The sequence below is a fragment of the Euprymna scolopes genome, chromosome 37 (genome assembly GCF_053919585.1).
Source record: "Euprymna scolopes isolate OS-2025 chromosome 37, ASM5391958v1, whole genome shotgun sequence".
NCBI classification, from domain to species: Eukaryota; Metazoa; Mollusca; class Cephalopoda; order Sepiida; family Sepiolidae; genus Euprymna; species Euprymna scolopes.
The window spans coordinates 72,051,681-72,066,981 of NC_136518.1; the positions used below are offsets into that span (position 1 = coordinate 72,051,681).

The 15,301-nt window shown below is 32.2% G+C and overlaps 1 protein-coding gene across 7 annotated transcripts in view; it reads right to left on the reverse strand.

The window, feature by feature from the left end:
* Positions 1-15,301, reverse strand: part of LOC145261225 (protein retinal degeneration B-like) — a 633,753-nt gene that overhangs the window by 156,552 nt on the left and 461,900 nt on the right. For all 7 annotated transcript variants that reach the window (XM_080119583.1, XM_080119584.1, XM_080119585.1 and 4 more), the window contains 2 exons: positions 13,316-13,519; positions 489-737 (listed from right to left, as the gene is read on the reverse strand). In XM_080119583.1, coding sequence (XP_079975709.1) covers positions 489-737; positions 13,316-13,519 — 453 coding nt within the window. The remainder of the gene's footprint in view (positions 1-488; positions 738-13,315; positions 13,520-15,301) is intronic.

The following is a 15,301-nucleotide window of genomic DNA, read 5'->3' on the forward strand; positions in this document are numbered from 1 at the left end:
CTTTAAATTGACAACTTTATTTTCTTTAATTGCAGATTTGGCAACTATCGATTATTTTGTTCAGCTTGGCTTGGTAATTCATCATGTGGTTTCAGCAGGATGGAGCCATATACCACACAATTTACCAAGAGACACACTTGATGAATGAATAATTTCATGAAATGGATCTGTCAATTGGCCACCTTGTTCATGCAATTTAACTCTATTAGATTATTTTCTTTGAGGATATATAAAGTCCCATGTCTATGTTGATAAACCGGACACAATAGACCACTTGAAAGGCAACATTCGATGTGCTATTGCCAAAATACAGTCTAATTTAACTGAAGTTCTATATTGCTCTATATTCCTGAAATTTTATTTAAATTATAAATGCCAAAAATTAATCTTTGGAATAAACCGCACATTTGTATGGTAAAAATATTTTTCAATTTAAAGTTTGTGATATTAAAAAAAAAAAAAAAAAATCCTTGATGTATATTACTTACCTATGTCATGGATAAACTTCTCGATTTTTGTCTGCATACCCCAATATCGAAACTCGACTTTGCACAATTTGTAGGCAGTCATGATGGCACGTCCATTGCAGGGTCCACCTTTACAAGCCTTGGAGTATTCTTCGCGCCAATTATCAGACAATGGACCACGTTCCGTTTTCACCGAACAATAAAGCTTTGGATCTTCTTCTTTTTTGTATTCTCCGCTGGGTATGCCATCCTTGACGATATCAATATAATCTGGTGAGAAAGAACAGAAGAGAAAACAAAGGTGTCAGCAGGAATATCTAGCATTGCCTGGTAACAATACATTTCAACATGACGACACATATAAACCTCTGTGCTTTGTAGTGGCGGGATGATTAATCAAAATTGGAAATCAGAAAAAATCGGAACTTTTGGGGGTATCGGAATCTGAAAAATTGCATGCCTATTTTCTGATGATGAAAACGATTCTTTTAATTGTCACTTTTATTTGATTTACTTTAAACCAAAATCTTCCATTGCTAGTAATAATGATAAAAATAAATAATAATGATAAAAATAAATAATAATGATAAAAATAAATAATAATGATAAAAATAAATAATAATGATAAAAATAAATATTTATTGATTTTGAATCACCAGTAAAACTAAAATCTATAGATCATCTCCCGCAAGCGTGTTCTTTACGCTTAGGAAAATATCTTCGTACGGTAATCTTATATGGTAAATATGTATATATATATATATATATATATATATATATATATATATACATACATACATACATATACACACACACACACACACACGATGGGATAATTCCAATATTTTTCCCAATTCTGATACAATTACCGATTCCGATTCTTTATAAATCTCTGATTATTTAACTATAAGATTGTTATTTTCCCCGATTTTCGTAAAAACACATGTTAAATATGCAGATATTTTCGTAAACGTCAAAATAATCCGACTGTGAAATGAACTTACTTCGTCTCGACAAGGGACGCGGTCATCCAACCAGCTAATAACCCCAAGCTGATGTCTCACAAGTAGCAGTTTTAACTCGAAAGGACGATGCCATCCAGCAATGCTAACCAAGCGAGCAACCAAACAATATCCTATATATATATAATTATCCTATATATATATATATATATATATATATATATAATTATCCACTGACATGTGTTTCGTCGTCTACGACTCATCAGAGTGGCTGAATCTAACGAGAAATAATATATATGCCACTCCCTATGTTGAGGTACCAAATCGGTTTAAGGGGAAATTATTCCCAACTCGCATTTAGGCAAAAATGCACTTTCGTAAATAATTGAATTCATTCAAGACGTATCGCAAAAACAAATAACATATATATATATATATATATATATATATATATATATATATATATATATAAAATGTTCGGATTATTAATCGGAATCAGAAAAATATATTTGTACAAAATAAGCCCATAAACTAATATATATATATATATATATATATATATATATATATATATATATATATATATATATATATAAACTTGAGTAATATAGGCATATTATATTCTTTATAATTTTTAATATTTACGAGGTATATATTTATAAATTTAAAATTGCCATATGTTATGTATATAAACATATCTACATCAATCTACTTTAATATATATATATATATATATACGTGTGTGTTGGGACAGTTAATCAGAATTGGAAAAATCCGAACAGTTATGGTTATCTGGATGTGTATCAGAATCAGAATAATTTGTGCATATTTCCCAATGGCAAAATTATTCTTAAAATTGTCTCTTTTTAATTAATTTTGTTTACAGCAAAACTTCCCACTGCTGAAAAAATAATAAATATTTATTTAATGTAAACTACTAGAAAAACTAAAACCTATAGATCACCCCCACCCCCATGTGTATTTATCTGCACTGTTAATCCGCATGAGTAATTTCCCCTGAACACTCTCCTAGCTGGTGAGGCAGCTTCTGGGCAGAAGTTGTATGGCCACCATTACTGTAAATACAGGTAGTTAGGAGGAGAACAAATAAATGATATTCTTGTTCGTCATTTCTACATGTTTCTATTCTTCTTTATCCACGTTTAAAAATCCTTGATTTTTGAATTAATACACACATGTATCACATGTTTTACAGTAATCAGAATAAAAATAAAGTCACCCTTTTCACAATAATATAATTTTGAATATTTCAACGACGTTGTTCGTTCTGCAATAGAATAAAGTCATATTTTTCACAACAAATATATTTTCAAATATTGTCCTGGTATTTTATTTTCTTCAATTTATTCACCTAGAAAAAGTTTTACAATAAAGACGAAACGTCGATGAACATATAACTTGATTTGTTCCTTTTTCATTTCTTTATCTTGTCGGAATACTATTTCTATTATTCTCATCATATATATATATATATATATATATATATATATATATATCTGTGTGTGTATGTGTGTGTATATATGTATATATATGTGTGTGTAAATATATATGTGTGTGTAGATATATGTGTGTGTGTGTATATATATATAGATAGATATATAGGTATGTATATGTATATATATAGTTAAATTTCTGAATTTTTGAGATGATGGCTGATTGTTTATATTACTTGTATTGATCAGACTATTATTCTCATCTTGAGTGCTATTTGTGCAACATTTCAGTCAGATTAGCCTTTGACCGTTCTCGGGCATGTTGGTTTTTGTTTGGAAAAAAAAAAAAAAAAGAGAAAAGCTACTGGCTCTGTAAATATTTTCATCTTCTGTGAGTTAGTCTCTATTTTGTGGTTATTGCTTCGAATTTGTTAAAAAAATTGGTTGATGTTTGGAAAAGAAAAGAGAAAAGTTACTAGCTCCTTTGTTCACTACTTTTTTCACAAATTTGAAACATTAACCATAAAACAGAGACTAACTCACAGAATACGAAGAGAATATGGGTCTCTTTGGACTTGTCAACTGGTGCCGAGTTCTGCTGCCACATCCACGGTCTGCCAGCAGCCACCTGATTGCACTCAGGGATCACCACACTCTTCAGCACATCCAGGTTCACTTTGATGTTGACTTTCAAGCCGACTTCAAAGATGTGAGTTTAGTATGATGTGGTCCTCACTTGAAACCACACCAAAGACCATAACCGTGGCCGGAAACTTGTTTTCATCACCCTGGGCACATCCCTGTTATTCATGGCAATCCAGCGATGCATTTTGAGGGTGCTGGCAATGGTCCTGTTGCCATAACTTGTATCAGTAGAGAACATGAGTTGTACAGCGGTGCATCTCTGATCTCGCGCATTGAACACTGCATCACTTTCAGACATGATAGAAGGCTCCTATCGCTCTTGTAGCCAACTAGTAGATGGTCTGCAACAAAAAAAAGAAAACCGGTTTTCATCAAACGGAAATGGAATCAGGTCATTTTTTCTAGGGCGACAATTTCACCGTTCCACACAGTATATCAGGCATGTGGGCACAGTTTGATGACGTTTGGAAGTGAAACCTGTGTGCCACAGATCGAATTTAGATTCCGATCCGTCAAAGCAAAGTTGACGGTTGTGTGCATAACCTGTTAAGTGTTGAGCTTTTATGTTGAACAAAGATGGCAATAGTCAATCAAATCGGCGAAGAATCAATGACGATCTGGAGTGTTGAGTAATTCTTTAGAACAAAGATGGCGGCATTAGTCCTGATCAGCAGTGGTTCAGTCATTTCAAGAGGGAGACTGTCACCGAACTGACTTGCATCCATAATTCGATATTTTTAAAATGAGGTTGGAGGCTTCTAATGGTTGATTGTCCTAACGCGTAGTTATAAATAAGATCGTCCATTATTAATCAAAAACATTTTAACAGTTTCTAAGCTTGGTCTGTTTAGTAATTTTTCTTTTTTTCTCCTTTTTTAGCATATGTGTTGCTTCTACAAGTCGTACAATAAAAGATAGTGAGCTGAAGTTCTTTTCTCTTCTTGGTCTCCTTTGTGACTGAGGTTACAACATGTTGGTTCCCGGACAACGTTACAGTAGCACCCACTCTGAAACTGAAGTGTTTCTCTTTATAGTAATTGAACTGGTCATAACTCATCTATTTTCCGCATTCAGGACACTGAACAATGTCGACCGCTTCTTATCAGTAAACAAAAAAAAAACAACAACAAAAAACACAATGGATAAACAAACAAGATAGATATTGAAAGATCAATTATTCAATATTCTTCCTTTCGGCCTCCCCCTCCTCCTCATTGAGTGATTAAGTGCAATGTTTATTTAGAAATTTGCCATCACAACACAAACCAATATTTTCAGACATTTTCCTAATTAGCACAATTTCTCTAATTATTTTGTCATGGTTCAACAAGATGAACTCATGTCTTTAACTGACTGAAAATAATTGATTTTTTTTTTTAATGCTTTCTATACAAGTTTATATATATATATATATACAGATATAACTACTTCATTTACTCACATAAAATTGATATACGAAAGTATAAATTTATGCGTAAACTTCAAAAGTGCTCAATAGGTAGGTAGAGCTAGTTAGTAAGTTATAAAATATATATGGCGATTAAGCTATACTGAATATTCTGCGTTTCATCCACTCTAGGACTCTTCAGGCTTATGCATAAGCCTGAAGAGTCCTAGAGTGGATAAAACGCGGAATATTCAGTGTAGCTTAATCACCATATATATATATATATATTTTTTTTTTTACATGGGGTTCACAACTTATCAAGGCCCGAAGGCCACTCAGGGATAAGGGCTATTGCGTGTACAGTATTCAATGAGATAGTATTGTAGTCATGATTAGTATTGGGTGGTTAGATAGAGTGTCTTACTTAAGGGGGCGGTTTGTCAGGAGTTTGTTTATGTTGGACTTGAAGACGTCCAAGTTGTAGTCAGGTGGGAAACAGGCAAGTGGCAGAGAGTATATTTTATAACTTACTTACTATATATATATATATATATATATATATATATATATACACTAGCAGACTGCCCGGCGTTGGCTGATTGTAAAATATGTGTAAATATAATATTTTAATTCATGCAGATTTCGTATTTATTATTATATTACAGCAAATATGATTTCTAGGTACGGGTAAAAATGGTGGAATAAAGATAGGGGGGGATATAGTTTTGAAAGGCGATTTATCATAATTTTTTTTGTAGGTTTTCGACTACTTTTTGATTGTATCTGAAAGATTTAAGACTAAAGTTAATTTCCAAAAAGGAAAAAATATTTGTACACAAGAAAAAATAAAGTTATGAAAAATGTTTTCACAGCGAGGTAATTCAGCTAAATTTTGAAGTTAAACAAATTCATTGTAAAAATCCTTTGAAATATAAAGTTTTCTGGATCTATTTCGAAGATAAATAGTAAAGTAAAGTCCTAAGATATTGAATTAAATAAAAAAGACCTTGTTTGTACAAAAAAATTGCCTAATTAGCTCCCAAAAGCAAGAGATTCTCGCTTCGTTCAAAGAAAACAAAACCCTTGTCACATTGATTATACAGAAGCTTAAAATTTCAGACAGTCGAGAGGCTGTCTGAAAATGATGTTAGGTAGTTAAAGGGAGGTAAGGGGGACTGTTTTTCTTTTTCCCTCAGATGTGCATCCATACATTCCTGCCATGAACATATGCCTAATTTTTACCATTTTTTAATTTAATTATTTTTTATTTTTTGCTCTTAAATTAAAAAGAAAGTTTATTTTTCAAGTGTATATAAAAATTATGTGAGGCCGAAAGTTTCATATTCATGCAAGCAAAGAAACATTAGAATCGTACATATAAAACTTATGTGGAACCTGCAATTCAAAAGAAAAAAAAAAAATAGAAATATTTTTTGCAATTATATTTTTTGCAATTATATTTTTTTTGCAATTATATTTTTTTTGTGTGAAAATATTAAATAAATAATGCTTAATTTAATGATAATATCGGTAGTTTGAGAAATTAATTTTTCTTTGAGTAATATCGAATTCACTAATACGAACCTTTTTCTTAATGTTTCCGTAAAAAAAAATTTTTAATTGTTACAATTTACGATGCTTTATTTTCATTAAAAAATAAATTCATGCATTTTTTTTTTTACAACTGAAAACAATAACTTTAGTAAAAGTATTTTTTGTTTAAACAAAATAATACATTTTTATTAAGATTCAAGTAAAAATAATGGGTTCATTATATTCCGCGACCATTATTTGATAAATACTGAAAATTTCATTAAAATTGGTTAATTTTCTCATTTTTTGTGAATTTTTAAGTAAATGATTTCAAATGTTAAATAACAAATGACTTTGGTGCCATCAGCACTTCAGCCTTTTTTTTTTTTTTTCTTTTTTACAAGGTGGTCACCACTTATCAAGGCCCGGAGGCCACTCAGGGATAAGGGTCATTGTAAGTACAGTACGTTAGTGTGGATATTTAAAGTGTCTACTTAAGGGGGCGGTTCATCAGGAATTTGTTTACGTTGGACTTGAAGGCATCCAAGTTGTAGCCAGGAGGGAAGCAGGCAGACGGAACAGAGTTCCACAGGCGTGCAGTTCTAAGAAAGAAGCTTTGTTCATGGAATCTACGTTTTGATTTAGACATAGATAAAGAGTGGGGAAAGTTTTTGACAGTGGATTCAGCTAGACGTGTGTTTTTGTAAAAGATTGGTGAGGGGGGACCAGAGATTGGAGTTCAGGAGCCATTGCCAAATGGATAAAAAAAAGGCTAAAACTTAAGTGATTTAAGCTAAAAATGTCTATGCACGCATGCTCAGAAATTAGTTGACTAACTCCTGGCAAGGTCAACCGTTTTTCGGTATCGTTTTGAAACCTGACCTTTCGGACGATAAATATAAAAAAATTAGCTAAAAACATTAATTCCTTCACCTTTGACTGGGCACTTTTCTACAGGGAGGGGTAGCAAAAAATCGTTCCTTCATGACAATTTAGCCAAACACGCATTCGCAAAAAAACGTTCTTTCTTGAATTTGTTTAAATATAAAAAACAAAACGATCTAACTTCATTCACGCGATCATAGACTAATCATTATTGTGGCAGCGCCGTTATCTTTAAGATGGCACATTCGAGCCTAGAGGTCAGATATTTTTTTATTTTTTATTTTTTTTATTTTTAAAGTTTTAATATTGAAACACGAGGTTATTTATGCTATTTTTACGTTTTTTTTTTTTTTATTTTTCCCCCTCACGTTCGCTGGTTTTTTTTTTGTCGTTTTTCCGATTTTTTCAAATATTTAAACAGGTTTATTTATGCCATTTCTTTTTTTGTTGGCTTATTCTTTATTTTGCATCACGTTCGCTGTTTTTTTTTTGTTTTGTTTTTGTATTTACCGATTTAAAAAAAGGTATATTTAAGCATCGTTATTACGTTCGCTTATTCTTTATTTTCCATTTTGTTTTGATTTACCTCCCCCCCCCCACACACACACCTCATGGTACCACCGCTGATATATATATATTAGCAGAGAGACCCGACGTTGCCCAGGATTGAATGATGATCAACGAATGTTTCACACTCCCATATTTTTAATGTCATCAAAATCTGACTTAATCCACAATACATTGTAGTCTATATTGCACTGTAGAGAACCTAGTGTTGATTTTATAAAAGTATTTTATATAATGACTTGAATTAAAATTTAAAATGCAAAAGTGAAGTATTATGGTTCAATTGTTCTCTAAACTGAAACATGTATTTTGAACACGCCCCTTACCTTATCAAAGAACCTACTGTTGATTTTGTATGCCGGCCCTTCTGCTAGTGCGGTGATAAAATTTCTCAAATGCACTTGTGATGTTAGGCTGTATAAGAGTGTTAACTTTGCTCAAAATCGGGCTGTTTTTTCTTTAATCAGATTTTTTTTCGATAACCAATACCTATCAGAGGCATTCCAATACCAAATCTATCTAAGAACACTCTTTGACACAAAGTATATGTCTAGGCATTTAACTCTTAAAATTCTTTTAATATATTTTAATACTTAAATATATGAGAATATGATAGAGCGCACAGTAATTTGTTATTTATGGGGATTATGGAGATGTGAACGCAGGTTATAATTAGGTTGGTAGAAAAATGTGGAGGCGATATGTATCACATATCTGAAAATGTTCAATCTAAACTGTAACCAAATAGCAAGATCTAACAGCATGGCATCAGCGGTGTAAAAGCCATGAAAAACTCTTGAGCTCGTCCTGAGCATGTTTAATTAGACCAAATCAAAATTGAACCATATCAAAATTAGACCAAATCACGTTTAATTAGACCAAATCATGTTTAATTAGACCAAATCAAAAGCGAAACACATTCAACCAGAATGAAAACAAGCCTCGTTTTAGACTCATATTTACTTGGTCTGTCATGCTTATGTTTGAAATAGCATTTTATTTGGTCTGTCATGCTTAAGTTTGAAATATCAATTTTTTGGGTTTCTAATGCTTAAGTTTGAAATAGCAAATTTATTTAGCTTGTAATGCTTAATGCAGTTCTGAATTTTTGAGATGTGAATGCTTGTGTTATGTTGATTAATCGGACTATTATTCTAATTTTGGGTGTTATTAGAACAACGTTTCGGTCGCTGCACCCTGCGTCCTTCTTCAGGTGTTGAGAACATGCTTCTTTTCCTACTAAGGAAAAAGAGGGTTGGCTCTGCATTACAAGAATTCGAACCGTTTGTTTGAGGGTGGGGTCGTAGATCATAAAGAAGGTTCAATCAGGAGTCACTAAGACATTTGTTAGAAGTTTATTTTATGGCTCAATTTTTCGGTCATAGGTTACAGCGACCAAAACGTTGTGCTAATAACACCCAAGATGAGAATAATAGTTTCATTAATCAACATAAAACATGTAATGCTTAAGTTCGAAATATCATTTTGTTTGGTCTGTCATACTTAGGTTTGAAATAGCATTCTATCTGGTTTGCCATGCTTAAGTTTGAAATAGCATTTTATTTGGTTTCTAATACTTATGTTTGAAATAGCAAATTTATTTGGTTTGTAATGTTTAAGTTCGAAATAGCATTTTATTTGGTCTGTCATGCTTACATTTGAAATAGTATTATGTTTAGTCTGTAATGCTTATAACTGAAATAGCATAATGTTTGGTCTGTCATGATTACATTTGAAATAACATTATGTTTGGTCTGTCATAAACGTAAGCATGACAGACCAAACTGGAATCTTAGGGAGATATCAATCATACCAGTTATCATAGGTGCTACAGGGCTTATGAAGAAGAACCTGAATTCCTACCTAACTAATATTCCTGGTGAACCAAGTGCAAAAGAGATCCAGACAATTGCACTTAAGGGAACAGTGAGGATATTAAAAAGAGCTCTCGGTTGGTTTCAATAAAAAGCAGGGCAATGTTGGCAGCTGGTTTGGCTGCCCCATACCCAGCATTACAATCTTCAAAGGAAGAAAAATGAAAACCAAATAAACTGCTTTTACAAACGTAAGAATGACATAAAATAAAATATTTCAAACAAAAGCTTTTGTTGGAAATAGCATTTTAGTTGATCTGTCATGCTTACGTTTGAAATAATTTATTTGGTCTGTCATCCTTACGTCTTAAATAACACTTTATCACTAAATTTGCATCATGTAAGAGAAATCCAAAACTTTATTTAAAGAAAAAAAAAAAAAAATGGAGGGAAAAATAAAAAAAACAGAAAGAATAAAAACTAATTTAAAAAAACAACAACAAAAAAACAAAGATGGCAGAGTTTTACTAAAAAAAAAAAAAAAAAAAAATGTCTTCTTGGATTGCATTCCAATCAAGCCGCTTTCATTTCCCCTTGCTATCGTCATACATTCTGTGGACTGGAATCTTTTGTCAACTGGAGTGGTCAGTGCATCTTAAGACACCTGCCACTTCATACAAAGGATAATGGACATCACACTGATCTCGCACAGGAAGTGTACCAATAATGGGTTGGGGGAACAATCAACAATGACGATATCTCGCAGATAAGAATCTTTTCTTTTCATTATATTGCATGAAATTGGAAACTTGTTACATTCAGGAAAAAGGGGGGAAAAAAACAAAAAAAACAAAAACAGTGACAGTCGAAAACGAAACCATAGCATCTACAAAGTTTGTTTTTCTATAATGGATAATCACAGATAGAAAGAACACAAAATATTTTATTTTTATTTTATTTTTATTTTTTTTGGTTGAAAGAAAATATACAGAAAGTCTGTGTCTTTTTTTTCCGCGGGGCATCCATCACTAATGAACAAATATGATTGATACAATGTACTGGACATTTTATGTCTTCATATATGGCTTTATTTAGTGTTGTGGATTCGGTATAAGAGGGAGTCAGAGATTTTGAAAGGAGTTAGACTTATAGGAATACTAGGAGTCAAACTTTTTAATCTCAGACAAATCAACAGATATCTGAATACTGATAGATTTTAAAATAAAAATCTGAATTTTGTGAATTCTTAGAGTCCAAATAAAAATTTTGGAAATTCTGGGAGTCAAAGTTGGAAGTTTAGGAACGTTACTGGTCAAAATCTGAATTTTAGGAATTCTAGAAGTTGGAGTCTGAATTTGGGGAATCCTGGGAGTCGAAGTCTGAATTTGGGGAATCCTAGGAGTCGAAGTCTGAATTTGGGGAATCCTAGGAGTCGAAGTCTGAATTTGGGGAATCCTAGGAGTCGAAATCTGAATTTGGGGAATCCTGGGAGTCGAAGTCTGAATTTGGGGAATCCTAGGAGTCGAAGTCTGAATTTGAGGAATCCTAGGAGTCGAAGTCTGAATTTGGGGAATCCTGGGAGTCGAAGTCTGAATTTTGTGAATCCTACAAATCGGAGTTGAAATTTAAGGAATTCTTGGAGTCAGAGTCAGATACTGGGAATCCTAGGAGTCTGGTTAGGATTAAGAGTTAAAGTTGGAATTTAGTAAACTAAGAATTTTTAGAAATCCTAGGAGTCAGGGTTGAAATTTATACTTATATCACAACGTTGATTTTATGTTATCTCCTCTCCCAAGATACTTTTATTATGCTTGCTTTGGATATTTATATGACAGGTGCCAACACGTAAATATTAGAGTACGAACTCGTGTTTTGAATATGGCCGAGCTGATGAGCAGTGAATACAACTGTTTCTCTCAGGTCAGCTTACCTTTGTGACTGAATGAGATTCATGTCTCATCTTATGGATTGAACGCACCACATGAACGTTTTTGATAAGCGGGTGATGATGATAATGATGATGGAGTAGTGCAAATGTCTGCTTGCACATTAATGGATAACAAGCACCCGGTTTTCTGGAGGGAGGGGAGGGAAGATGGAGATGATTGTTCTCCTGGATTAGTTGCCATGTCATATTATGGGGGATCAATTTTTCAATCCCGGCAGAAAAAAAGGGGAACAAGAAAAAATACAGGAGAGAGGAAAGAGAAAAGAAGAATGGAGACAAAAGAGGAAAGAAGAAAGGAGGGAAAAAAAAAGGGAGGAGGACAAAAAGAGAGAAGGTCTATGATGATACAATAATATATTTGGAAATCCGTTCAACAGTCTATTTCGTTTATCCATACTGCAACAGTATTTATTTATTTAATATACAATGTTGGCAATTCTAGGAGTTTGGAATTGGAATTTAGGGAATCCTATAAGTCAAAGTAAGAATTTGGGTCATTCTACGAGACAGAGTTGGAATTTTATGAATTCTAGAAGTCAGAGTCAGTTTTAGAGAATCTCGTGAGTTGTAATTTAGATTATCGTCAGAGTCAGATACAAGGAATCCTAGGAGTCTGATTAGGGTAAAGAGTTGAAGTTGGAATTGAGGAAATCCTAAGAGTCCGAGTCGAAATTTTGGAAATCCCAGGAATCAGGGTTGGAATTTATACTTACTCCACAACATTTACTAAAGTGGTCATGAATCGTCTACTGCATTTTATGGAAAAAAAAAAAAAAAAAAACAGACAAAAAAATTCCATTAACAGAGCTTCTTTCCTAGAACTGTCCGTCTGTGGAACACAATACCATGGGGTTGCTTCCTCACTGATTATAATATAGTTATTCTGAAGCCTAATACAAAGTTCCTGTTGATTCATCCTCTGAAATAATTAAACTTTACCCAAGTTCCACCATTACTGATCATCTATGCAACATTTATTAAACTTTACCCTCACATGACCTTTGAGCCTTGATAAGCAGTGACCCCCCCCCACCTAATTTTTTTTTATATTCATATTTGAATATACTACCATTAAGAGTATTTTGTTTGTAGTATATCCGAATATTCAAAAATGATATGTGATTCAGCATAAAATGGTTCATTATTGGATTGGATTCTTCCAACTAATGTTCTCATCCTGAGCGTTAACTTTACATTTCAGTTGATCTAACCTCTGACCTCATTCAGGTCTATCTTATCAAACTCGAGAATCTTTCTGTTCAACACATTAATCCGCATGAAATTTTGACCAGAACTCTTTATTTAATTCCCAAGCGTAGTATGCTCTCAGTCCGTCAGCCATGACTGGTTAGAAGGCCTAAATAATTCACAATTTTATTTTGCATGTTGCCCACACTGAGGATTGAACTTTCAACCACCAAAAGTCTAACTGTTAAAACTGAATTTTTAACAAGTACTCTATCCACAGTGGACAGAAACGTTGCAAAAATAACACTCAAGATGAGAACAGTAGTCCACAGAATGCAACTAATATGAATAATTAATCCTCATCTCAAAAAATCAGAAACATGGTGCTACTTGGAGAAGATGTGGGAGGGCACAATTTTGTAAATGAACCCTAGATCACTTATCGTTGCCATTGTATATACTTACCGATTTGTCTTTGTTGTTTGTCTCCATCCGTCAAGTTGAAAATATTTTCTTGTTCCCCTCCATCGTTTTGGTATCGGGTCTCGATTTCCAGGAAGAATTTCTCGACAAACGGGCATTTGTACCGTGTCTTTGTGTATGGGTAGGCATTCCACGCTTCCTCCTCAACGCGCAGGGCCGATTTGGGTAAAATTGAACGGAACCAACCTGAAGTAGAAAAAGGATATGAAACATTAAATTTTATTTTCTCTTTTACAGTTATTTCATATAAAAATAAAAAAATAAATAAAAAACAACTACTTTAAATAATTCACCATATTCAGAGTGACACCGGTCTTACCTGCTGGCATGTGTTAGACAGCTTAAAAATATTAATTTTATTATCATTATTATTATTATTATTATTAGGCATCTCCAAAGTTATGTGCAGAAACGCAAACGTTTTACACAATACTGGCAACGTCATCTTTTGGTGTGTATATTATTTTCTGTGTAAATTCTAAAGTGCTCAATGGTGCTATAATGGTTAATAGCAGTAACGATTTTTGCTATCGGATTTTCATATTTACAATTATATTATATTGATTTAGAAAAGTTAATAATTTAATATATATATATATATATATATATATATATATATATATTTGAACTTTTCTTTTCTTTTAATGATTTGGAATTAATTCATTCCATTTGTAATTTTTTCCAAGGAATTCTGCTTTTTGGATCATTTTGGACCATTTGGAACTTACCTGTTGGATTGGAAATTTTTAATTCGACCGTGTTTGGATTTTACCATTCTTGGATTTTTTACCCTTCACCGGACTATCCATTTATGTGAAATCTTTTTATCATTTTTCTTTTACCTCCTAATCCCCTTACCTCACCCTCTTTTTAACCAAGTAAGATCTGCAACTTACTTGTAGTTTCACTAAATACTTTTACATGCAAAATCCGATCCTGCATTTTGCTAATTCCTGCCCTCTGATGAGAAGGAGAGTATTTCTTCGAAACTCCGCGGATTAAGGACTATCCACTTATCTTGTGCTTCCTTTTTAAAATTAAATATGTTTTAACTCTTTTTCAAGATGTCTTTTAACATGTTTTATTAATCATTTGTTCATATTATAAGCTCTATTTCCTTTTCGGTTTTATTGAGCTTTTACATCTGGTTGAGATTACTTTACTTGTAAATATTAACTCTTTAATATTTATAATACATTTTAAGTTTACCATTTTGATTTCCTTGGTAAACTTATTGTAATTTTTATTTCTTATATATATATATATATATATATATATTTATTAATCCGCTTGGCTTATATTTTTCCCTATACAATAAATAAATGCATTCTATCATCTGAAAAATGAAACTTATTTTTTTAATAGTTTTTCTTTTTTTAACAATTGCATTGGAATTGTAACTTCAAACATACAAGAAAAAAATAGGTTATCAATTATTCTGTTCGTTTTTTTTTTTTTTACAAGGTGATAATCACTTATCAAGGCCCGGAAGCCACTCGAGGATAAGGGTTATTGCATGTACAGTACGTTAGTGCGGGGATTTAATAAAAGTGTCTACTTAAGGGGGCAGTTCATCAGGAATTTGTTTATGTTGGACTTGATGGCTTATATTAAAAAAATATTCCCCCACTATATGCAACACAATGAAACCTGTCATAGATTTTTTTTTTAAATACCGTTTTTTTTTGTTTTTTTTTAATACCGTTTTTTTTTTTTAAATACCGTTTTTTTTTGTTTTTTTTTTAAATACCGTTTTTTTTTTGTTTTTTTTAAATACCGTTTTTTTTTTTTAAATACCGTTTTCTTTTTTTTTTTTAAATACCGTTTTTTTTTTTTAAATACCGTTTTTTTTTTAAATACCGTTTTTTTTTTTTTTTTTGTTTTTTTTTTAAATACCGTTTTTTTTGTTTTTTTTTAAATACCGTTTTTTTTTTTTTTTTTTAATATCATTTGTGCCGGTTGTTATAA